This window comes from Mastacembelus armatus, chromosome 20, assembly GCF_900324485.2.
Source record: "Mastacembelus armatus chromosome 20, fMasArm1.2, whole genome shotgun sequence".
NCBI classification, from domain to species: Eukaryota; Metazoa; Chordata; class Actinopteri; order Synbranchiformes; family Mastacembelidae; genus Mastacembelus; species Mastacembelus armatus.
In genome coordinates this window covers 12,451,439-12,477,829 of record NC_046652.1, presented here as the reverse complement: position 1 = coordinate 12,477,829, position 26,391 = coordinate 12,451,439, and the positions used below count along the sequence as shown (strand labels likewise).

The window sequence follows — 26,391 nt, the reverse complement described above, 5'->3', positions numbered from 1 at the left end:
TCCCACTTCGAAGAAAAGCACACAGCAGGTTGCCTGAAGGAAAATTAACACTTGGTGTGATTTGTGTCAGCGTTTAAGGAGAAAATGCACTAGAGTTTAAATAGAGAATTGCAGAAATGTTTGTTGAAAAATTCTAATACACACTTTGGGGCACAAAGTCTAAATGACCTTCACGGTGAACTGCACTCTTGAGATTGTCCTGTACTGTCAGACATCTATAAAGACCTCTCATATAAACTGAGTCAGCATGGCATTGATACCTGTCTGCTGTTATGACAGAGTACTCTGCTGCTCTTATCTCCCATAATGTCACTAAGACTTATGGCCAGTGTGTGCTCTTAATTTCCCTCTCTGCGGCTGGTGTCCTTTTTCTTTTCTTTCCCTGTGAGCTCAGAATTTGTTGTCTCGCTCCTCACCAGACTCTGCTTTCTGCTGCTTCTCAATCTTCTCCAGACGTCCTAGCAAAGAGTCGATCTTCATCTTGATCTGAGTCAGCTCCCGTTTAATAGTCTGCAGCTGGTCCGTCTTCACTGCTGAGGCACACAAACACAAAAATAGATGGTTCATTTATAGCTACAGTACTTTATGTTGGGTTTAGTTTGTCCTAATTTCATTTGTACACTCATTTTAATGATGTCTGCTTCGTGCAGTTTATCACAAGCTGCATGCTATCATCTGTTAATACTCTTAGTTTTTAAGTTTTGGATATCGTATCATCACTCTGAGTCACACTTTCCCCAGGGAAGAACATCTCACTCCTGCCAACTGCAAAGTTACCCAGCTGAAGCTGTGGACCTGCTGCTTTCAATTTGAAGATTAGTACACAGCTTACACCCACCATGGTGTGCAGTGCTGCTCAGGTTTTTTCTTAGTAGTGCCAGTATTTGAACAAACTGTTATTCTTCTGTTGGCATAAGATGTTGTTGTAAAGCATGGAGATTTTTTTACTTTTTTTTACATTTTAGGATTGCCCTGGTTAAGGTTTTTCTTTTTTTATTTAACAGACTGTTACAAGCTACATTGTCATCATATATTTTCTCACCTTGTTTATTCCTGTTTGTTATGCGTGTGTGCACCTTCAGTACATTGTACACTGTGCAGTGACAGTAAAGGGCTCTCAGGTTTTATAAAACATGATTTTGAGCAGGAATGTTCTATTTTAGTGCCGCAAAAAAGAAATGAATGACTATGCAACTGCAAATTCTTAGAAAGGTTCCTGGAATAGTAATTACAGCGTAAATGGAGACAGTTTCAATTTTAGTACACATCCTTAATTTCATTTAAAGCAAAATTATGTCGTTTTTTTGACCTTAAAATAATGTCTCTAAAATTATTTGAGTGGTAGAACAACTTTTAACCAGACGAGTTCTACCACCGCTGCAGCCTGAGTGGGCTGACATCAGCTGCAACAGCAATATGTGTTTGGGTCGGCTCACTCAGCTCTGCCCTTCTGCTGCCAGCGGAAGAGTCCGACCTGCTTTACGGCATACGTCACATGTTCTACTTGCAGCCTGGGCGGAGTTAGTCAGCAGCTAACGATAAGGCTTACACTGTGGATTCGCTGCCCACAGGGAAGCTCATTTAGCGACTGTATTTACGACACTGGTAACAGACAATTGCGCTTCTCAACCAGATTCGGGAAACCATGAGCAAAAGTTACATAGTGTTGCTTTAAGTGTCATTTACCTTTACATTACAATTTACATTACCTTTCATTATATTTAAATGTATATACATTACATTCTCCACTTTAAAAAAATAATTAAAAGCAAATTACATGGGTCTTTACAGGAATTTTAAAATGAAAAAGAAAATACTGGGACTCAAAATTTGTATTTTTAAACTAAACTGGATTAAATACAGCAACAGTAAACAGAGTAATTTATTTTTTGATCCCATTCATATATTTTATAAACACACTGCAACCTTCCCTCATCATTGCCTCACTGACAGTAGTGCATGAGCAACAGGGGGCACAATTTGCCCTCCCACAGCTTCTGTTTACTGCCTTATGAATAATTGCTCTCTCCTGCCTGCTTTGCTTTGGCTCTCAGTGTACACTCTACAAAACATATCTGAGCTTTTGGGTAAATGAAGTGGAACCGAATCATGTCAAAGTTTGAGTTTTAATATGTCATATGCAAATAACTGCCAAAAATAAAATAATATATTTATTTGAAGGATGTCACCATTAATTTAATCTGAGCTGTCTCATGGTTGCTAAAATGAGGGTGTACACAACTCCTGAGCAGCTTGTACTCAGCAGATTAAAGAATTTAAACCACAAAATAATAAGATAATCTTATTCTTTAACCCTTAGGATTTCAAATGTGACATCTTTAAAGGGGGGGGGGGGGGGGCTGGGAGGGGACAGACACCAGAAGTTGAGAAGAAAACATAAAATTCTCTTTGACACCTATCAGATCAGTGCTGGAAAGAGGCTAGATGAGCGCTCAACAAAACAAACCACAACTTCCTGTAAACCTTCAGCTGTAAAATCAGAGGCAGGAGGCATGCACAGAATCAAAACATTACGTGTCTGGTATCATGTCTTCATATGGCTCTTTTAAGTTAGTTTCTTTGATGTATATTCACACCCACACCACATCACAATGTGAAGCCCTCCTATGTCCGTGCACTACTGTGTATGAGTTAAACCGATGCATAAAACATAAACGTCTAGAGCATATGTCAGGGCAAGATAAGATTGTCTGACACAGTATTAGCTTTCTCTAAGACATTTTAATCTTTCAGTAAAATTTGTGCTGAAAAACAAGTTGTTCAAACTACTTAAGATCCAATGCACAGTAACAATATTGGCCAATGCATTACTTCTTAAAAATAGAGCAGGATGATTAATGTGCACATGAGAAAGATGGGGAAAAGGGAATTCAATGTTACACAGAAGGGAATACATAAGTAATGCATATGTGGAAATCCCACAAACTAGTACCCTGTTGTTTTGTAAAGCAGCCATCAACACTGCAGCAACAGAGAAGCAGAAAATCAACCTTTCTGGAGAAGAAAAAGGAGAAAGTGGGTGTACAAAAACACATGGGTGATCGGACACAGTGAAGTGTCTCTATCTCCTTCTCAATATGATCTGGTTCCATGTGCACAAACCAACATCTACGAATCCACACACACACACACACCCTTCCTTAACATTATCTGAGCTCACTCTGGGCAGTTTACTAGTCATCCTTTGATGATAAGAAAGTGTGGAACAGTTTCTAATTTATCGCCGCCTCCAGGCCTTTTTCCTTTTGTGCTATCAGTCACATAAGCTGCAGAGAAAAAAAACCATACACATCCTAATCCGACATCATTTCATCAATACACCATCTTCAGATAGCTCGCATTAAAGGGAAAAAAGTGGAAAATACCATTGTTGACGTTAGGAAAGATTTAGGGAATGAGTAATGTATCTAATTTTAGGACCTCGTGATGAACTGCAGAAATTTTATCTTGGGGATAGCGAGAATCTCTTGAATCACTGGTCTATGAAGAGTAGATGAGAGAAAGAGTTTTGGGGCTGGTGATATTGATGCAGTTCAGACTACAAACTGTTAAGAAGTTATGGGCTTTTTTCAAACATAAAGGAATGAAAAACATTTTTTTTTTTATGTACTGAGATACACCTGCTCAAGAAATGTAAAAACTACCTGCATGGTAGATAATTGCATTTTTACAGGAAATTTTATAGGAATATCCTAACGTTTTTTTTTTAATGGTCTAAATTAGTATACATTTGGTAGATGGCTCATCTACCAAAACCTAGTCCATAAAAATGATAATCATCATCACATTGGAGGCTGTAGTTTGTGCTGCTGTTGCCTTGTATTGCGTTATACACTGTTTCTCTTTTGTCCCGAAAGAAACACCTCTCTGCAATACAGTCCAACAGCTGCAAACCACATCTTCCAAAGTGATAGTCCAGTGAAATCGACTCCTCTCTAAAACAGTTTCAACAAAAGCCAAACATGATCAACTTTATCATGAAGGGTTGCTGTATTAGACTCTAACTGCAAACTCAGCATACATTCAACATTTTTTACATAATATTCAGAATAGTACTCACATTCAAAATGAAGCTGCGTGGGAAGGTTCATATATTCAATGCAGCTTGTGACTTTACAAAGTGCAACACAGTTCAAGTGTCATTTCACATTCAAAGGCTTTTTTTTAATAGAATAAAAAGATCAAAAGTGAAACCACGTGAATATGGGGTGTCAGAGATGGTTTATCCATCTATCCATCCTCATGATCGATGCATCTAATGGCTGATACTTATTTCCTTTCAAATGAATTGTTACTTGTATTGCTCAAGTGATTCAAACTATGCACACTAACCCACAGCATTGTTTGGACAAGCTGACACTATATTTGGCTGGCCAACCTATGTAGGCAAAATTCAATACAGTGATATTTTCATGGCAAATTAGTCTCCCAAACATACAGCTGCACTGCTTAGGAGGAGAGAGAATCCATTGACTCTGCCCCAAAAAAAAAAAAGGGAGATGTTTTTTTGTTCCCTTTTCTATAATTCTAACTGCAACTGGGTCCTCCTGACAGACCTTACCAAGCTGTTCATGCTGATAACAGTAGCCTAGACAGCCAACAATGAAACAAACACTGTAGCCAATTACACAGGCTATGGATAGAGACTAGCGTTTAGGAAAACACAGCTGACCACAGTTCCACAGAGATGCCCCGAGTCGCACATTAATTACATTTAGGTGTTCTAATGCATCACCAGTTAATTAGAAGACCAAATAAGATCCAGATGGATCCTGTGTGACAGAAATAGCACTGTTTGCTGAATGGGTGATTATCCAAAAATCCCAGATTATATTTGTGTTTGCATTTTTTGTTTTGCTCTACCTTGCAATGTGGCTTGTTCTGAGCTGCTGAATTAGATTTAGGTTTTTATAGTAGTGTGGCAGAAGTGGCACGGCTGAAACATGCCACTGCTTTCCTCCTACAACTTAGGGTTTGCATTTGAAAAGTATAGAATGTTACTAGCGTAGTTTAAGATTTTATTTAAGATAAAAATTTGAGTAGATTAGTGTGAACACAAGACAAGGAAAAATCAGATGATTGTACATACATTTGAGCCCAGTGGAGGAGGATGATGTGGGAGGTCTGGAGGATGAAGAGGAGGTAGAGGAGGACGTTTTGACGGGGAAGGAGGTCTTCCCACGGCGGGAGGAGGGAGCAAGCACCCTGGAGCGCTTAAGGGGGATCACGGCTCTGGGTGGGGGGGCCACTCTGCCATGGTAGTCAAAAAGCCTCAAGAAAAGAAAAATGTATATTTCATTTCACTTCTTACACTTTTTCTGTTAGTTACTGTCTTTCATAAGAGGCCCTACAGCATTCATTGAATGTCCATCTACTCAACCTGAAAGATTTTTCGTTTATATTTCACCATCACCTCTTTCTAAAACCTGTTATTTGTTGCCAGCACTGTGTTTAAAGATAGGTTTTCTATGGATTTCTCTCAGGTTCTTCCTCTCCAACAGCACACATAAAACAAAAGGCAGACATTGCAGGTCAAATCCAGGCCATTACATGCATGCAAATAATCCCCCACATATCCCTTTACAAGTGAAGAGGATGAAAAGAAGAGAGTGCTAAATGTCAAATGAAGGTGTCAGCTTTGACTGTTTTCAGTGACAGCAGATGTCTGCTATGACTCTCAACAAGTTTGACATTTAGAAAATGTCTTTGCAGATAAGCCCTCAGATCACCGCCAGATAAATGACAGAAAACAAGTGTTCCTTCATGAGGATGTTCGAATAACATGCTTGGTCTATTCAGCCATTTTGACTGGCAGCCAAGTTGACTATTTGAAGGTGGCTCTGTGGGAAGGTTACTCAGTCATATCTGACAACGGAGACTTTTAATGAAGAAGAGGCTGTCAGAATCTTAAGATGATCCTAATAACCGGTCAGTAAACCTTTTCACCCAAATACCTATTCACTCTTCATGACTGGTACAGCCACTGTGTAGTATTTACCCACTGTTTTAGATGCTATCAGAGCTTAGACTAATTTTAACTACTGCTTTTCCTGTTCTGATGTTTTTTGATTAAAGTAAATATGTTGTGGATGTGCAGAATCATGTATGTAAGAGTTTTAATTTCACCTAATCACTGGTTAGATATGAGAAGGCTGATTTTGTGTCTGTCTATCTGCTGTCTGATATGATAACTCTGCCACCGTTATTACTGTAAATTGCATTATGTGATATGCGAGAACAAAAAGCCTGACAGGTGGTGGAACATAACTAGGGGACCTGGGCTTAGAAAATGGTCGATTGTTTCCTTATTAAATCTCAGATTTAATAACAATGATACATACCTGCTGTAGAAATCATCCCTGTAGTACTCATAATCAAATTCATAACCACTATGAGAGACAAACAGAGACACAGAAGGGAACAGAAGGCAGAGAGAGACAGAGATAAAAAAGGAAAAGGTTTTATTAAAAAGCTCAAGCTACTTTCAATTGAATGGACATGCTCTAGTTTATTCCTAAAGCTCATCCCAGGTTAAGCAGTAAGCCTATAGCCATACTGGCATGCAAAGACCACAGATCAACAAAGAAAAGAAAATGTTTCAGAGAGGAAAATACAGTCAGAGAATGAAAGAAAAAATCTTTTCTTACACCCTGGAGAGGAAAATCAATGGTAAGTACACACTCAGAATGGCAACTAATTTGGAATTCAGCTCGAGAAATAAAATAAAGGAAGAGGGGGGAGGAGAGCTGTTTTGAAATGTTGCTATTCTCAGAGGAATTTTAATTAGGATCAATGTATCACTATTTACATTTAGAGTAGTATAATGTTGTTTTTTGCATCTTCTATTCCTGTTTCATAATTACTATATTACATTGTGGCAGTTTTCAGCTGCAGCTGTTAAATGCAAATGAGTGTTTACAATAACACAATGCACAAACTAATAAATTAGTAAATATGACAAGTAATAGAACATACCAACTACTCAGGAAGGAGTACACTGGTGGGAATACAATTTTTGCCAGTGGACAAAATATTAGAGCACACAGAAAAGTGTCCCAGTGAATATAAAAATATGCACATTAAACTGCAGTAAACAAGCACTGCTTTGATGTGTTTGTGACCAGGAGATGTGTATGGGGCAGAAAATCGGGTTCATGCTTAATGAAGCTTATACAACAGCATCTCCTTTGAGCTTCACAGACACATGTTGAACCAGCTTCAGTCAAGGCTGGGAAATGTGGAGAGCGTTAAAAGGTCAATTATAAATTCAAGTTTCAAAAAGAATAAAAAAATGGACAGAATAGGAATCTTTATATCTCCAACCATTACTTTACTTTGTATCAGACGGTTCATCAGGCTCTCAAAGCGTTACACCTTTGCATGTTTCGGGAAAATCTTACCTGTAAACAGCTGAGAGCGGCCGTTTGGAGCCTGCTTTAGGCCTGTATGGCTTGGGCTCGCCTGCCATGTTAATATCTGAAAATACACACACACACACACACACACACACACACACTCAAGTAACTATTAATTGAGCATTTATGAGCAGTACATAAACAACCAACAACTGCTTCAAAACTAATATTTATCAACACCTCTATCTGCCTCTGCAGCATCTGTGTAAGCAAATGGTCACCTCAGTGAAATTTAACAACTACAGTAAAATGAAATTCAGACTTAAAGTGAGTGGAAAAATTAAGGATCTAGGCTTTTTAGCCACTTATCTCTTGTCTTTGTAGGGCAGCATGTTTGACAGAACATAACCTTCTCACTTGGTCATCCTTGGTAACTGGATGATTGCAATTTTCAGCTTGAGTTTGATGTCTGCACTTTGCCAATCCAATTTGAAGAACTTGTATTTTTAGATCTCAAAATGACTAATTTCACAAATTCAAATGTCACAAAAGGTAAAAAAAGATAGATCTCTGAAGTCAGTGGTATTTAGAATATTGAAATTATATTTTTGCATTTATTAAGTACCTATTACAATTACTTGTATGTATGAATAAAGGTCAGTGTATCTGTTTACTTAGTTGTTCAGTAAATACTCATGAAAACTGAACTCAAGTTATCTGCGGATGAAGGCCATAAAATGTGGCTGAACGGAATAAGGAATCTATGACCTTAAGGCAATTTTATTAAACTACTTTTCACAAGGCCAGAAATATCAAATTGAAAATGTTTTAATAAAGTAGTCCCAAATAGCTAGTAAATGTTGGAAAACACATGCAATAAAGAATTTCCTTGATATCTATAAGCATGTGTCATTAAAATCAGTTACAGCTCAGATACATCATATTGTGAATGACACAAACCAGTTATAAATGATTGATAGCTGTGCTAACATGTACAATAGCAAGCACAATTTATAGTACATATAATACCACAACAAGCTACATGCTATAATGTATTTGTAAGCAGATACAAAAGACATTGTTTATATATTGCTTGTCATGTTAAATTGTGAGGTATATTCATATTAATTCACAAATATTCCCAGTACATTACACTGCATTAGGAGGGCTATTACAGAATTTTATTCAACGCATATCAACGCTAGTATTTCCTACAGTGCAGTGTAACCTAATTTAGAAGCCCAGAACTGTGTCAGTGAAAGCAAAACAAATTCCCTTTTTTCAAAAATCCTTGCACAGAGCCACAGCTCATGATGGCAGTGATGGCAGAGCATACAACTCAAAGCAGTGCCTTAGCACAAGAGAGTGAAAACAATTCAGGCTCTCTGAAAGCTCTCCACTATTCCACTGTAAAAATGAACATTTCATGTGACAATTAAGCAACTAACTAACAAAGCTGCAGTACTGCAGGACACATTCACTTACGCTGAGGCAAGGTGCACTGCGAAAGATAGTTTTCCTACATCTAAACTTAATAAAAGCTGTAGGTTAAAGGAGCTTTGATTTATAGCAGGCTGTTTGTTCTTTGCGTTAAAAGAAATGCTACCATCAGGTGGACAGTTTTGTGACCAAGCCAGTCAGTGATGCAGAACTTTTCAAATCACTATCTGTACATTGCCGAGGGTGGTATGAGGTGCTTGTTTTTTCTGCACCGACTGAGTGGCTCCTGGGAGCAGAGCCAGTGGGTCAAAATAAGCACCCAGTCCAAGGTAAAACACTCAACAGTCCAGATACGTTATAGATGCAGACACAAGGCCACAGGATAAAATTAGGTAGAGAACAGTGTCTGAGAATATCTGAGGTTTAGTGTAGAAGTTGAATCTTTATCCTTACATGAGGTCAGGAATGAGCAGTATAAATTGTATTCTCAAAAAATATTAATAGACAACACAATGAACCTATAATATATGTATAATGGATCACTAGAGGCAAAACTGAGGAAAAAAACTGTATCATCTGACAAAAAGCAGTAAAATCCCATCATTTGCCTCAGAATAAAGGTTCAAGACCAAGGACAGACCATTTAACAAGGTGCCCTTCAGAGCAGACACCCAAATCTCCTCTGTGATGTGAAGTCACTCTAAAAACAGCCGTGGCAAAAGGTTTTGTAGGCACATAGATCACCTTAAAGGTGCTTTCTGACAAATTGTTGTTTTTTTGTATGCAACCACGTTCTCATTATCACTTTGCCCCTTCAAGCTATACCCATTTGGTTAAATAATTTATGCATCTGTCATGCCCCCCTTTCCCAGCACCAAACAAGTGAGAGCAGCCCAATCCCCGAGAGTGGAGTTGTACTGGGGTGAAAATAAGCTCCTGGCAAACTCTCGCCTCCTTCTCCCAGTGGCTGCTCTTGTGAGAAATAGGATTAATCCCTGGGTTGTTTGTATACTACCTACTTAAACATGCTAAGACAGATTTTTTTCACTTTTTAGCTGCTTGACCAGATGAGTGGCTGAATGTGTATGTGTTACTACTTGGTCATCAAATATAATTTTGCCGATACAAATTTTTATAGTTTTGTCTACAGTACATGTCAGGAAAATTGTGAAAAATACTCAACAGAAAACATGTTAAAATTGTATATTTTGTATTTTGGATTTATTCAATTTGCAGTGAAAAAAAGCAGAGAAAAGCAGCAAAAGATCATATTGCAGAAGCACAAACTAGAAATGGCATTGGCATTTTTGCTTGATAAATGGTTTAAATAAGGAGAAAGAATAGCACATTATGCAGTGGTTATGTTTGACACTCTTCCTGTCAGATGTAGCTTAAAAGAGAACTTGATGTTCAAACTGTTTTTTTCTCTCAGGAAAAAAAAAAAAAGATACAGAAATTTCAAGTACTTTTTGATTTGTGTTATGTCAAAAGTGGTAAAGCAAAAGGCCTTGGCTATTTGCAGAGAGCAACAGTTACCAGCATCCTTTGGTGCAAAAGCATGTTTTTGCTTTTCTCTTTTTAAAATGTCTTCATATTAAAATTAAAAGGGAAACAGCTGAAACCATGATCTGCATACATTTGACTGACTGACATGCATCCCATCATGCACCAATAATAATAATAGATTCTTATACAAAACTCAAATTTTATGTGTTTTTGCATTTTCACGGCGGATACTCTTTTATTATGGTTAAATATTTATACTGAATGTGCTTAGACCACGAGTGATGCTGATGCAGGACTGTGAGGCTCTACCACATAGACACACATGACCTTTTACAGTGATAGTAATAAGCCAGCAAAAAGTAGCTATTACATGCATAAACAATTTCCAGTGAAGTGCATTCTACATTCATTATTTAATAAGTTTTGATCATTAATTAAGAAATTCTTATTTTTATTGTCACAATAAAATCCACACGTCCCCGGTCCATGGTTCTTGTAACAGTCAGAACCTTTTCAGTTTAGTTGTTTTTTCCGTAATTATTTCTGAGTAACCTGCATCTTCTCGCATAAAAGGATAATTATGTCATAATTCTTTCTCTTCCTATTCTTGAGAAAGTCTGAAAATTAGTTAATCTTTGTGGTTCAATAACCTGCACTTTTGCAGGTTCAGGTTTAAAGACTTGTTCTGAGAACTGCTTAAGATTTTAAGCAACCACCAACGAACCGAAAAAGTCAACAATCCAATTTGGATTAGTCAATTATCTAGTTACAAAGAACAAGGATGTGGAGGAAAATGTTTAGCAAATTAGTATGTTTTCATACTACCTTCACTTCCATTTATATAAAAAGGGCCTAACAGGGACTAATAACAGCTTATAATGATCATGTTTGATGACGCTTTTAGCAGGACTATGGACTGTGCTTAGTATGAATGAAACGTACACTGGGTCAGTGATCTCTTTGTGCTGTTACAAAGGGGTTTAAAGTTCTGTTGCACTGCTCTAAGCAGCGAATTAAAAGAGGGTTCGACCTTGCAGGTGTGAATTCACAGAGAATGCAATTTGAATTTTTACAGTCCTGAGACAATTTATAGATGTTTGAGCCTGACTCATTTTCTGTTTCTCAGGGGAAAATGGTGTCAATCTGTCCACAGATACTACAACAAACATCACAAGGGGGTGAATAAATATTTATATTTATATTGTTACAGGCTGAGGAATTTGGAGAAGAAAATATCTCGGAAGTAAATTGCAGTGGAAAGACACACAGAGCATAAGTAATCATTAAAGATAGACCTGTGTTCTTCTGTCAAGAAAACAAGGATCCGTGACTCCCCCAAGGAAGCTGCCCGTGTGTTTTATTGGTCTCATTTGTTGCCTTACATCTCTGTCTCCCTCTTGCTCATGCATCCTGTTCTGCCCTCGGCTTCACCCTATCCCTCAGCATCTCGTTCTCTGTCACCATCCCTCTCCCTTGCACTCCCTCGACCACCTTCCCCTTCTCTCCCACATGCGCTCACACAAGACAATATCTAACAGCATCTCACCATCCATCACTCTCACACATCCCATATTTCTTCCTGTATCTGTGCACACCGAGGAAGCTAATTATGAGCCATTTTGGGGCTGAGCATCACCTGTGGGGCCTTTTCTATTTGACACCTGTGCCACCAGCAAAAGCTTTGCAAGTCTTATTTCTTCCCTCCTTTCATTAGCGAGGGATGAATAACAGCAGAGCAACAGAAGTCGAACCTCTGAATAAATCAAGGCTGTAAACTGAGCCATATGGCAAGGTACTGCAGGAGAATATCTGGGATGAGAAAGTGCTCTTGTGAAAATCAACAGGAGCCAAGAACATAAGGTGAGGTTGAGCCTTATGAGGATGATGGAAACAGGAAGACCATTGTATTCTTGGAAGGAATATGAATCAACTACTAGCACAGGTACAAAACCTGCTCGTCCTGCTATAACCCCAGCAAATCAGACTAATCTTCCTGTGCCTTCCTGGAAGAGATGGCCTTTTCTATTCCTGTCTCAAACAGAGAAGGGAAACCAGCTAATAGCCCGAGGCTTCAGAAGAGAGCTAACAGGCGGAGGCAGCAGGGGTCTCAACAAGGTCAGCATGAGGGAGAGATGGATAGATTGTGTCTTAGCCAGCCAAAGAACATCTTTGTATTACTGTGGGCACTGTGTTGGAAGATGAACAGAAGAGCAGATTCCTGAAAATCTATTTCTTCTGTACTGATGTTGTTATCATCAGCCAAAACTCTCCTGGAATCAGACCTGGACCTGGAAGCAGATGATCTATGCACCCCCCCTCTTAAACAAAGTATGATAACTTTGAGTGTAGGTTGTTTTACTGCATAGTTGGGTTGTGGAAAATATTGCGCTTGTTCAATATATCGTTCAGTTTCAATTTTGAATTACCTTTAACAACAGACTTTGATGGCATTTCCATTATACATTTTAGCACAATGTCAGATATATCAAAGCTTTCAAAAATATTATTCTTTAATTTAGTAACTTGGATGCTGTGTGTACACTATGTACAACTGTAAAACTGGTAATTAATGTCTCTAATATGAAATAAAAAATTCAGACTGCATAAACAAACATTATTTCCCCACATTAAAATTATGATTATAAACTCTTAGCCCAAGGCGGCCCATAACATTAGAAATTTGTATTGTTTGAAATTCGCAAATAAATATTACCTAGCAATAAGGGTTATTTTTTTCTTTTTATTAGATTTATTCTGTAAGGCCTTAGGCAACATCTGTATACTGGTAGGTATTGACTTATTATGGCCCACTCCTAATTAATCCTGGCGCCAGGTCTGATTGAAATAATGATACAGTAATTCAATCACTCAGCTTGCAATAGTCCATTTTCACTAGGTTTTCTTTAAAAAGCTGTTGTGAAGACTATTGTCTAAACATATGGCAAACAATGTCCATCAATGTAGTAAGTCATAATCAAGATAAACAAACACTGAAAAACACTGCCCTTTAAAAGAGTCTTAATACCATTTCTATCTGAAGCACAAATCAAAACCCACAAGTGACTCATGCCCTCTATTTAAATTACACCAACTATTGGGTCACAAAGACACTAAAAGCATCAATTTGCACATCAAACTACTATTTTTATGTCAAATTTCCTCATTAAGTAAGGTACAGCTGATTTTGAAGGTTTCTGCTGCTCCAAATGAGCTGCTTGGATGCCTGCTGCGCTGCAGCATGTAAGCTATAATTGTGGAACAACAATTATGAGCCAGTTTTCACCTTTATACCTGGGCGCTCAATCCAACAGAAAATAAACGGGTATCACCGCAGTATTTTCATTAAGGGAGCATGGCTTCTTACAAACATGGTATTTACTATCTGTGAAAGTGGATGAGTTTTAAAAGAATGTTTTGATAATAACACACTGTTTTAGGCGTAACACCTGATGCTTTTACCCATAAGAACTTTTTAAATAAAACAGTTTCAAGGACAGTTGGAGGACTGGAGTATTTCAGGCATTCAGGTTTCTGAAGGTAAAGGTGTTATTCATTTCCTACAAAGACAAGAGGTCTTCTGAGCCATTGACGGGCATTAATGTCGCCCGGGTGCATCATCAGTTCAAGGGATATTTTATTCTTGGATAAAAAGTCACAGGTTAAGCCTGTGAGAAAATACACAGAATGATAAGACAGAAGATAATAGTAATATGCTTGGATCAACAGCTGTTGCAACATTTCACCATATGGTGCTGCTAAGAAAAAAAAATAATGTAGGGACTTATCTGTCTTTACAATATAACCTCAGGGAACCATGAACGTCTGTACAACGTTTCTTATCAACCCATCTAGTATGTTTTCAGATATTTCACTGGGTATTTGAAAATTTTGACTTGAGGTTAGTGGTAGATTAAACCTCTGATGCACCTAAGCACATTTTTGTGTTGAAGGGACATTAACGTTCCCACTGACTTTTTGGAAGGTGCATCAATGGGTAGATCCCCAAAGTTATTATTAATCACACTCTAGTCATCATGAGTGTATAAAATTTCATTGCAATCGATACAATAGTTGTTGAGATATTTCAATCTGGCCCAAAATGTGAACCAAAGGCCGAAAGCCCTTCTGCAATAGTAGTGAACTATTCTAGTGCAATCTGAAGCTTAAATTAACTCAAAACAAGATTCTGGTTTTGAATTAATTCATGTTAGTGTCCATAAATCCACCGTAGTGACAGCAGCCAAGCCTTGTCAAACTAAAGGAAAAACATGATTTCTGAGAAAAAATGTTGAAATAATTAGTGTACACAGAACTCGTAGCCATGTCATAAACCCATTGTGTAATATTATTACTTTATCAAGAAGTCCCATGTGTGTTTATGTTAGGAAACACTATCACAAAAAGAAATTTGCCTTAAAGCGCAATATTCCTGGGATCAAGCCTATGATATCTGACTGACATTGTTTAATTTTGATAACATAGACCCCCTGAGAACATCAAGGTACCAAGCTGTTCTCTCCTTCTGATTACTTAAAAGGCTTTGGTCCCTACCTTTGAGTCATATTGTGGACGTGCAGCACAGAAACCAGGCAAGTAACTGCAATAAGCTCCTCTGTAGAATTGTGAGAGAGGACTTTCAAGGAAAGAGAGATATGTTTCCAAAACAGAGAAAATTCCCAATAAACCAAAGCTACCATACACTTGTCGCTTTTTCTCACTGCACATTCTTTTATTCCATTCTCCTCTTCTTGCAAACCTTGATGAGATAAAAAATTAATGGCAAAGCCAGAAAAAGTGAAGATGCCCAGGGTGCTGCTGATCATCTTTTTGTGGAACCAGAAACTCTGGTAACAATCTCCCTAATTAATTGAACAAAGTCACATCATCAAAAATCATGCAAATTGTTTCTCAGTGGAAGAAATATAAGCAAAGACACAAGAACTGAGTGAAGGTGCTGAATCATGCAGGTGATGGATGTGCAGAAAGGACAGTTAAGTATGTGGGAAATTCATTGCTACACTGCCTTTAGTTTGGCTGCTTCTGACATGAACTCCTGTGTGTGTGAAGTTAGTCCAGCCTGTAAGAAATGCAGGAAGTCTGAAATGAAGGAATAGCTCCATCTAATACCTACCACCATATATCATGGCCTGCTGGCGAGTCTCTGGTTGGTGTGGGGATCATAACACTCCAGATACATCTTTCATCTTTGCTCCTCCGATATATTTCCAAGGACTGATAAAGGCCATATTGCAGGTATGGAGTGAAAACTGAATTGGGGGATTTCCACAAAATCTCAGGGTGAATTACTATTAAATATATCATTCACAGTGGATCCTTACAGTGCACAGAGAAGTTGTCATTTTCACAAAAACCTTCCTGCTCTGAATCAGTTCTCACATTTCATTGACTTCACTTTTAGATAGTAGCCTTGTTCTTACTTTCTTCCTTTCCTTCTTTTGTGTGTCTGCAGAGCTGTGAATCAAGGTCACAAGGCACTGTGGTGGTCCCTAACAACCGAAATCATTTTTATCACTATCAATGTTGTTTTTTTTTTAATCATCAGCACAAAAACAACTTGTTTACTGACATCTCTCAACAACATCAGAGTCACAGCAGGCTAACAGTCTGGTCTACTGTTGTTTAATTACATAGAAAAAGAGGAGTAAGGAGACAGGGGGGAGTATCTGCATATCAAAGGTGCTGTTCTAGGAAGATCTGAAGATCAAACATGAAACAGGGTAATTCAGGAGAAACATAAAGTTCAAGGTGAGGTGATGTGATGTGGGTCTCTGCATTTCTCTATTTGATTTCAGAATTGTAGTAGATATCATTACCCTTGGCATCAAGTTAGTGCAAAATTTCAAAAATCAATGTGTGGATCATTTAATTTAATTAACTACTTTAGTGTAGGATCATACTCACAGTGTGAAACGATACATATAGTAGTAGAATAATAGTATTCCATTTGGGATTTGTTAAGGTCTGCAGCCAATGAATCCTTTATTGACTCTTTCATTTATATTCTCAGGTTCTTTTGCCTCTCATTGACACTGCCATCAAAAACCAAAGACAGAAACATGTTAACTTTGCTGCTGTTTAGTGGCTACCATCTGAATGTTGGGATTTGTGGCATGTTTGATAACTTGAAACAGGCAAGTTCACTGCCTGAGGCTGTTGTCAGTGTTAGTAAGCAGTAAGCCGTGAGGCAACAATGAGATTCCCTTCGAATTTTATTAATTGCAACTCAATGCATAAGCAATTTATTTAATTGATATTCACTGGTTGATCAAATTAAATTAATAGTTTTACTGTGTTGTTTTTACTTAGCCCTGTGAAATAATGGTGTTCTGTACAGGCTGTACCCCACCTTTTGTACCTCTTGCCCAATGCCAGCTGGGATTAATTTCAGCCCTCCAGAGGATAAGAAGTATAGCTAATAGATGGATGTATGGTTGTTTATACTTTAGCTTCCATGACTTTGGCAGCTGCAGCACAACCCCCATTGAGGGCCAAATGGAAAAATCTAAGTAAAAATGAGATTGATGTGTTTGAGTTCATCCATCCTTCAAGCATGAAGAAATAAGTGAACCAGATGTTGTTATGTAAAGGTTGAAGCTGATTGGTTGGTTGTCACATGACCTGTGGCGCACTTGCTGCATCCTGAAATGTTGTGTAGCTGTGCATGTAAAAACAGACGTGCTGAGTATTATAACGGTGCCATTCTCCATTGTGTGCGTGCATTTTGCACGTCTCCATTTATAATAATGAATTTGAGCAAACAAAAGACACCATATCTGAACAGCCCCTTAGGTTGTACCTCACACGTCACAAATACTTGGTTTTGCCTATATTAAATGTGTCATGTGGTGCTTCCCAAGATTCAATAGTGGGATCTGGACAGGTCACCAGTCCATCACAGGGCTGGCCAGTAATCTATGTTATTATTATCTTGCTTCTTAAATATTATTTTTTTTCCCCATGAACCACAAATATCTATCACTATCACTTATGGTTGTCAGAGTTTAAAGTCAGAAAAACACCTATACACATTAATTGTTATTTTTGCCTCAATCTTTTGAAGGCTTTTTCTTCTTTCATCCCATTGTAGATACTGCACAGTTCTGATACATGAAGAGCATGACGAGCACATTTACCTACAACTTCATCTAAATCGCAACAATCTTATCAACTATATGTCAGATGGATCAAATGATTCTCTAGTTAAGTAACGACAAAACAGAGATTCTGATCATTGGGAAATGTACCAAAGGAGCAAAAATAGAATTTTTTAGTGCATGTTGAAATATTACATTTACAGCTAAGAACCTAGGGGTTAACTATAACAGAAAAAAAATAAGCACTCACTGGAAATGGCACTGGAGGAACATTATCAAGGCCGGTCTGTGCATACCTCTGTTAAAAGTAAATTAGATTACTTTTAATTCGCTTTTCACAGGCATACTTAAGAATCTGATCAAACATTTCAAATTGGTTCAAAGAATACAACTTGGATCCTCATCAAAACTAAATTGCCTTCAAGTTTTAGAAATTATTTTAGGTGCTACTGATCACTACATGGCTTTACCCCACACTACATCGGTTTATGTTCCTATCAGATCATTGCCTTCTGTTGATCTCCCATACGCTTTCTTGAACCAGCACCATATTTGTGAAGAATATATGACTATTCCACTAAAAACAGCTAATACCACTAACCTTCTTTGCCCACTAAAGCAGTGCCTTCCTCCAGAGCACATAAAATGCAAGACTTTAGTCCCAGACCCAAGCAAGTGTTCGTGGTCCCTTAAAACAAGAGCAAAACGTGTTGCACAACAGACATGGTTTATTCATTTGGAAGTGACCAAAGAATTTAGTTTCTGAGCTTGTGTAAACATGAAAGATTTAATATTTTAGTAGTAGATTCAAGATATAAGAAATAAGATTTTGTTTAATTTATTTGGAGTTGACCAAATGTGTGTTCTCCTGTAACTTAAGGCTTTTGACTTTTCAGAATAAAGATTTCAGTTTATTATATATAACTTTTTATTTATTTGAAATAATACTGAAATACTGAAATAGTGCTTTGGTATATATTGTGATACATACCGATAGATTGATATGAAAATCATAATCGTTTTTCCATATCGCCCAGACCTGCTAATAATACTCAAATATTTCACAATGATTCAATAAATCTGCAGATAATATGCAACTGGCTTCACCCTGTATCAGATACAAACTCCATTCCTCGTAATATTTTCATTACTGATTCATCCATCCATTATCTATATCCATGTATTCCTATTTAGGGTCACAGGGATCTGCTGGAGCCTATCCCAGCTCTCTTTGGGTGAAAGGCAGGGGTTTCCATCCTAGTGGTTCTAGCACTGTCATCAGGCTGTATCTTTATTATAAAGGAACCTACTCACACTATTGCCAAATGCAGTGAGTTTGACTCTTGAAATAGTTAAAACTGTTACTGTTTTGTTTTGCTGCATTAATATTGTAATTTAGTAGAGTTGTACTGCGCCTCATTTCCCTGTTCCTTTCGTGTCCCCTTTTCCTTTCTCCTTCCATGTCTTGTCGTTCTAGTTTGTCTAACTATCCACAGGTGCGCGGGGCAAGCAGGCACGCCCTCCAGTAACCACTTACCTGCCAGTAAAAACCCCGGTCTTCCTCAGTCACATCGCCAGTTCGTCAGTCTACCAACACGGTAGTAACTAACCTTGGCTAAACTTATCAGAGTGATTACTTGTTTTTATAAGTAACTAGCATGCCACCCAAATAGCCACCAGACTTTGCCTTACCGTACCAGTGTTACCACGACCTCGTGGAGGTTTTCAGTAAAGACAGGGCATTATCTCTTCCCTCCCACTGCCCATACCGCCCATGCCATCGACTTTCTCCCAGGGGCCACATTGCCAACCAGCAGACTGTACAGTCTGTCCCGCCCCGAGAGAGAGTTGATGGACATAAAAGAGTCTCTAGCATCAGGCCTAATCCATCCATTGTCCTCCCCAGTCTCGATCCGCAATCTTTTTTGTCCAAAAGAAGGACAAGACGTTGTGGCCCTGCATCAATTACTGCAGCATTAACGAGATCACGTAAAGAACCGCTACCCTCTGCCTTTGCTCTCCTCGGCGTTTGAGGCTTTGCAGGTGGCAGTGGTCTTTACCAAATTAGACCTCTGCAACGCGTATCATCTGGTTTGGATAAGGGAGGGCAATGAATGGAAGACTGCTTTTAAGATACCTCTCGGGCACTTTGAGTACCTCGTTATGCCTTTCGGCCTTACCAATGCCCTGGCAGTTTTCCAGGCTCTGAGGGGGCCTTCCAGGGTTGGGTGAGGGGGGCGCGAGGCTCCACATTGTCTATTTGTCCTGAGGTCTGTTTGTACACAGGTGCTGCAGTGGGCCCAATCCTCCAAGGTCACCTGTCATCCTGGAGTCACAAGGGCGCAGAACATCGTCAGACAACGCTTATGGTGGCCTGCGTTGGATGCAGACATTAGGGAGTTCGTCTCAACATGCACGGTCTGTGCCCAGGGCAAGGCTTCCCATCGGCCAACGGCTGGACTCCTTCACCCCCTGCTGATTCCATCACGGCCCTGGTCCCACATTGCCTTGGACTCTGTCACCGGCCTGCCTCCCTCGAAAGGTAACAACAATCCTCACTATAGTCGACTGTTTTTCGAAGGCTGTGAACTTTGTTCCTCTCCCAAAACTTCCTACAGCATTAGAGATGGCCAGACTCCTCATGGGGCACGTCTTTCAGCTCCATGGAATCCCCCAAGATGTGGTCTCAGACCATGGGACACAATTTACATTGAGCATCTGGCGGGCATTTTGTAAGGCACTGGGAGTAACGATCAGCCTGTCCTCCAGCTTCCATCCTCAGTCCAATGGACAGTGCGAGAGAGCAAACCAGGAGCTGGAAGCCGTTCTCCAGTGCCTAACTGCCACCAATCTCTCCTGCTGGAGTTCCACCCTCCCCTGGGTCGACAGTTGTATGTTACGTCCACAATGCCCAGCTGTGCTCCACCACTGGGATGACCGCTTTCGAGGCCTCGATTGGCTACCTTCCTCTTCTCTCCCCTTCTCAAGAGCTGGAAATTGCTGTGCCCTTCGTTCGTTCTCTGGTGCTGCAGACGGCCCTCCGCCGTACCACGGCACAAAAAAAACACCCCTGGCGGACCGTTGTCGGACCCCTGCACCGGAGTATCTAGTGAGACAGTCAGTCTGGTTATCTACCAGAAACATTCTTCTGTGATCTAACGCAAAGAAGCTGTCACCACATTTCATCGGCCCGTTCAAGATCACTCAGCTGGTCAACCCCGTGGCGGTCCGCTTATCCTTGCCCTCGACCATGAGAATCCACCTGGTGTTCCATGTCTCCCACCTGAAACCAGTCTCCAGAAGTCAGCTATGCCTCGGCCTATACGGTCCACCATCTGCTGGACGTTCACAGGCGGGGGTTGTGGGCTGCAGTATCTGGTGGACTGGGAGGGTTACGCACCAGAGGAATGCGGCTGGGTCGCGGATTCAAACATCCTGGACCAGGACCTCATCCGGGACTTCCATGCATCCATTATCTATACCCGCTTATTCCTTAACCAGGGTCATGGGGATCTGCTGGAGCCTATCCCAGCTCTCTTTCGGGTGGACAGGTCACCAGTCCATTACAGGGCCACATAGAGACAAACAACCTCACACACTCACACTCACTCCTATGGGCAATTTAGAGTCACCAATCAACCTGACATACATGTTTTTGGACTGTGGGAGGAAACCAGAGTACCTGGATAAAAACCCACACAAGCACAGGGAGAAAGGCCGGGTTGCGAACCCACGACCTTCTTGTTGTGGGGCAAATGTGCTAACCACCATGCTGCCCATCCTAAAAGATATTTAGTTTAATATCTAAAACTTAGAACATCAGGAAATGTCACCATTTTAGAGGCTTTTGCTCACAAAGTTACTTAATTTAAAAACTGCCAGTTCTCTGGTCACTTACATGGACCAATTTTCCACATCCATCCTCTTCCTAAATGTCAGCTTCTACATTTAAATGCAGACCAAAGTTGACTTAACCATTTTACTGTATGTAAGTACCAGAGCTCATTGAACCAGGCAACGGTATAACAGATAAAGGCAAGGCATCAGTTTGAGATCGCATCCCTCTGTGTGGCCTGTAAAGCCCAGGGAGTTGTCTCAGGTAAGTCAATAATGATAATGTGCTTCAAAAAGGAAGACAATTTGAGCAGCTGGATGGATGAACATGTCACAGCAAGGGAGCTTTGTGATGGGGAATGAGGCATGAAAACAAACACCAAACAGTGAGCTGAAAACACATAAACATTTAGGGTTTCTTCTGAACAATATGGAAACTGATGAAAATCAGATTGCAGTATTACCACCTATAAATAGCCCATTTTTGGCTCTTTAGCATTGAACCATCAGAAATCTTTGAAATAACGCTAAATTCCCACTTAGGCATATATATTTCATTTAAGCTAGAAAAATAAAGAGAATGACTGATTGGGAATTTTTTGACAGGCATATTACTGATCCGTCTGCATGAAAAATTGGTGTAATTTTGTATTTTGCCTTTAAAATCCCATGTTACAAATAGGTGTGTAAGTGTGTGCATGAGAAACAGAAGCATGATAAGAAGAGAGAACGTGTGAAATGTTCTATTATTTCAGTGGTCCTGTCGTGACACATGACAGACATTAATTTCACAGTTTTTCAGACCGGTACACAGCTACACTCATATCTGTTGATTGCACACATTAGATCTAATATTAATACACACCATTCACCAAAGCCTGTTGCTCTAAATATTCTGCTCACAATAAGAACAAGAAGGTAGCTGCCATTTTGCAGCTCTTTCCCCTTAAAAGCCTATTGCACGCATTAATAAGGATAATAAGATGTTATTTAATTTTGTTAAGAGTTCTCTCTGTGAATCCGCTCTCTTATGTGTGTAGATATCAGTGTGTGTGAGTGTGTGTGTGTGTGTGTGTGTGTCACTGAATGCTCGCCTTTTTGTCAGAGTGATTGTCCCTTCTCCTGGCACCAGTCCAGATAGCCTTTACTTCACTAAACATGAGTGGAACTGCTGGTGGGAGAGACAAGGACTCTGGGGGGGGGGGGGGGGCATCTTGCGACAACTCTGTCACGTTATTTCATCATCTATAGACGATTCTCATTAGGTCCATTCTGGCCAAAGAAATCACATTTCCATGATACAGCGGAGTGTGATGCAGTTGCTTGTCCAGGTCAAAAAAAAAGTGTGTGAGCATAGATGATGAATTTTTTAAACTGCAGCAACTGCATCTTAGGTGGCAACAAAAGTATCTGGGACAAATTATATTTTGTAATTTTTTTCCGATTTATTCAAGAGAAGGCCCTAACAGCTCCACCAAGGATTGTGTTGCGTGTGATTTGTATTCCTTCCCATGGACATGAAAACTGAAATTTCAGGGAAAAAGGAAAAGAAGTCTAGTCTGGAAGGCAGAAACACGCGCATACATCCTCTTCACACTCACACAAACACAACTGCCCTTGACATATGGCTTGAAATACATGGAGGACATCTGACAGAAGATGTAACAGCCTGCCTCTTGTGCCCCCCTCATTCCCCAACCCTCCTCCCACCATCAGGAGCACAGCACACACATACAACCACAAACTAACATCTGCAGCGCAGAGAAACACATTCGTTTATCATGCACTGCAGCCTTCACTCATGACAGAAAAAGCTCTTCATACCAGAAGAGCTCAGACCCAGAAATGTGGAAAATAAAGCTAAAGGATGCTTTTGTATGATCAAGCTTCAAAATCTTTGCACAATTAAATATTACACAGTAAATACACACATGCACGCAGAGAAAACAAACCCTTGTGGTGCAGATGGCTGGAACCCAGTTTGATCTCCAAAGGTTAAATATTTACTGACTTAAACACTCACAACAAGGAAGCTGAGAGGTTTTCCTTTTCTTTGTTTTCATTCTTTCCTAATTAAAATCCTCGAAATAGACAACACTACAAACATATTCACAGGCTCAGAGTTCACCCCTTGATAAAGAACTAAGTGAGCAGCAAAAAATGAATATCAGTAACACAAGAAAGTTATACAGTTTTAGATTTGTATCAGATTTACGCAGCACTGTTACAGAGTGCATTTTCAGAATAACAGCCGCCGATGAAAAAATAAATAAATACTAGTCTCAAATTCACACATCGCAAAAAGTTGCGACTCAAGCCTGTTCACAGTTGTGTGTTACTAACACGTCCATTGTTCAAACATGCTGCAAAAAAATCCTAACCCTATAACTGAACTAAAAAAATAAGCCAAAAGAGCAACTGGAGGAGTGAAATTTCAAATCTTACTAACAAGATGTGCCCTACAGTTTTTCACTGCTTTAGGGGATGCCTCATCTCGCCTCCAGTGTTTGACTGAATGGGCTTCTACATCTGCAGGTTTGGGCGTTCCAGTTTTCTGCAGAAAGGTTTGATGAATCCAGAGTGCCATCATGAGACATGCTGTAACTAACCTTGCAGTTAAAGCTGCTTCTATCAATGAACCCCATAAATTGCACCTAAAGACTTATTACTTGCAAATGCATCTCAAGTAATTATAAATGCTAAAATTCCATACCTTTCTTAAAACACTCAAGCCTGTAATAAACACCACAACATCAACTGGTCGATATCTTACATACAATAGCGGTTTGTATTTTATTGTTACTGGCAGTCTCTTCTGTCTCTAAAAACTAATAGTTGGCAGACAAAGTCCAGAGCAACCTCTTAATGAGCTCAATATCTTGACCAATTTAAGCCCACGCACAGATTGTTTGCTTCCCAGTGCTCCCTCACTTTTTGGCTAAGAAGCTACACCACTGTAGCTCTTAACACAAATTCATCTGTGCTTTAGATGCCTTGTCCATGAATATCCAGATGTTTCTGCAGCTTGAACATTTCTTTGCTTATTCAGAGCATCCATCCATCCATTATCTATTCCCGCTTATTCCTATTTAGGGTCACAGGGATCTGTTGGACCCTATCCCAGCTCTCTATGGGTGAAAGGCAGGAGTACACCCTGGACAGGTGTATTGCATTTCCTTTACTGAAAAAAAATTGTTTTTCCAGAGCACTTCAGAACCACTCTACATATGTGCTGGAGACAGGAGGGAGGTTGTGGCGAACCTGATTATGTGCACTTCAGGTTAGCCTAATTAGCAAGCCAGTAATTTTGTACACTTTCATTGCCAAGAGATCTGTTATTGTTCTATTGTTTTCTTATGTTTTTAATCCAAACGAAACTAATAACGGAAAAGCATAATGGCTCTGTCACATAGTCACAGACTCTAATGTCCATATGGTTTAAATATCCAAGTATGCAGTGGCAGCTCTTATAGGCATTAGACTGGATACAGCAGCTGCTTAATAATAACATTTTGTTATAGGGCAACACTAATTTTCATTAACAAATAATCTACTAGATGAACCAATTAATCATGTTTTCATTTATTTTCTAAAAATCTCAGAAAACACTGAAAAGCCATTAGCAAAATAGATAATTAATTCCCCCATGCCTAGCTGAAAAAACCATCCACCCCTTTCCATATTGATATCGTACTAATGAGTGTCCAAAATGAGTTTTTATTTACTTCATATTGTGCATCAACACAAATGTTTCCCTTTCACACCTCATGGATAATTACCCTAACAAGAGGTGTCTATGTGGGAAGCACCAGTAGAACAAGTTTCACTGCACTTCGGCTCATGTTGGCTGGAATTTACCATTTCAAGGAAATAAATGAAAACAGAGTGCGAGCCAAAATTACACAAAAATAAAAATATTAATGCCTCACGGATGAATTACTATTTATTAATAGCTACCTCATAGACTAGATGGGTCAACACATTAGTAAAAACGTATAAATTCAGAAACATTCATGCATTTCAACAGACAACAGATTTTCAGACTAATAGCTTGATGCAAAATAGGCTGATCAGTCAGCCTCCAGCAGCTGACTTCACCTCCCATTACTCCTCATTCATTTAACCACCGGACAAAATCTTCTAAGAAAGACAAGGTAAAAGGATTAGGAGTGATGGTTTTAGCTTGAACTTTTTGCCATCCCGGAACAGTGTCTGCATTAAACCACATTTCATGTAAATTCTAACAACTTAGACAGAGCCTGTCCCCGGTTTAATGCGCCTCGGATTCATCTTGGCATGCACCTATGAGCACGGGCTCAATAGCTATTTTGCAACTTGTATTTCTACAAAAAAACAGAGCGACATCAGCATAAAGAAAAAAAATGCACTCGGTGGATCGTGAAGCCCAAAGCCCAAATGATGTGTGTAAACTTACATCGATTGCGACGCTTCCCTTTGTACATGGTCATTATATAAGGGTCCAGCTTTGCGCTCTTTCAGATGCTCTTTCTGCGCGCGGGGACTTCAGCGAGCTGCGATACTTTGTGACTAGAAATAAATCAGCCCTTCACACGGAGAATTTCAGACTTCTTCAACGAGGACCATACCATGCTCAGATACGGAAGAGGGGGGCCGGGCTTCAGTGCATCCTATCCACACTGCACTGAAGTCTGCGTGGACAGGATGCACTGTAAAAATAAAATTATAAAATAAAATTAAAAAAAATAAAATAAAACATGATGGAAAAAAAAAAAAGAAAAAGGAAATACAAACACTTTACAAAGCAATTGTGTCTGGGCATAGGTACTCCTGATTAATTTAGTGAAATTACTTACTTTAATTAACATTAGTGATTGCAGTAATAAACATTAAATAAATAAAAGTTCATTAATAGTTAAGTCATGCACATGTTAATCATCTACTGCTATATTCTTGTTAAAAGGTTTTAACTTATACATTGTATGAAATAGCTTGTAATGATGCTATTCACAGTAGTTTATCCAGTTATAACTAGCAGTAATAAACATTAAGTGTCATTCACATTAGTGGATGTTTGAGTCTATCACAAAATTCACAGATAAGTTATTTCATTAAGAGAAAACTGTTTTGATTTTTAAATG

General features: G+C 39.2%; 1 protein-coding gene across 3 annotated transcripts in view; it reads right to left on the bottom strand.

Annotated features, from left to right (window-relative positions):
- Nucleotides 1–25,893, bottom strand: part of LOC113121612 (RNA-binding Raly-like protein) — a 39,160-nt gene extending 13,267 nt beyond the window's left edge. The window contains exons 1-5 of one of the 3 annotated variants that reach the window (XM_026292266.1): nt 25,707–25,893; nt 7,422–7,497; nt 6,363–6,410; nt 5,111–5,292; nt 417–533 (exon numbers count right to left, since the gene is read on the bottom strand). In XM_026292266.1, coding sequence (XP_026148051.1) covers nt 417–533; nt 5,111–5,292; nt 6,363–6,410; nt 7,422–7,497; nt 25,707–25,740 — 457 coding nt within the window. In that variant the 5' untranslated portion in view covers nt 25,741–25,893. The remainder of the gene's footprint in view (nt 1–416; nt 534–5,110; nt 5,293–6,362; nt 6,411–7,421; nt 7,498–25,706) is intronic. The other 2 variants (XM_026292267.1, XM_026292268.1) reach the window with 2 other exon arrangements.
- Between the last annotated feature and the right edge of the window lie 498 nt (nt 25,894–26,391).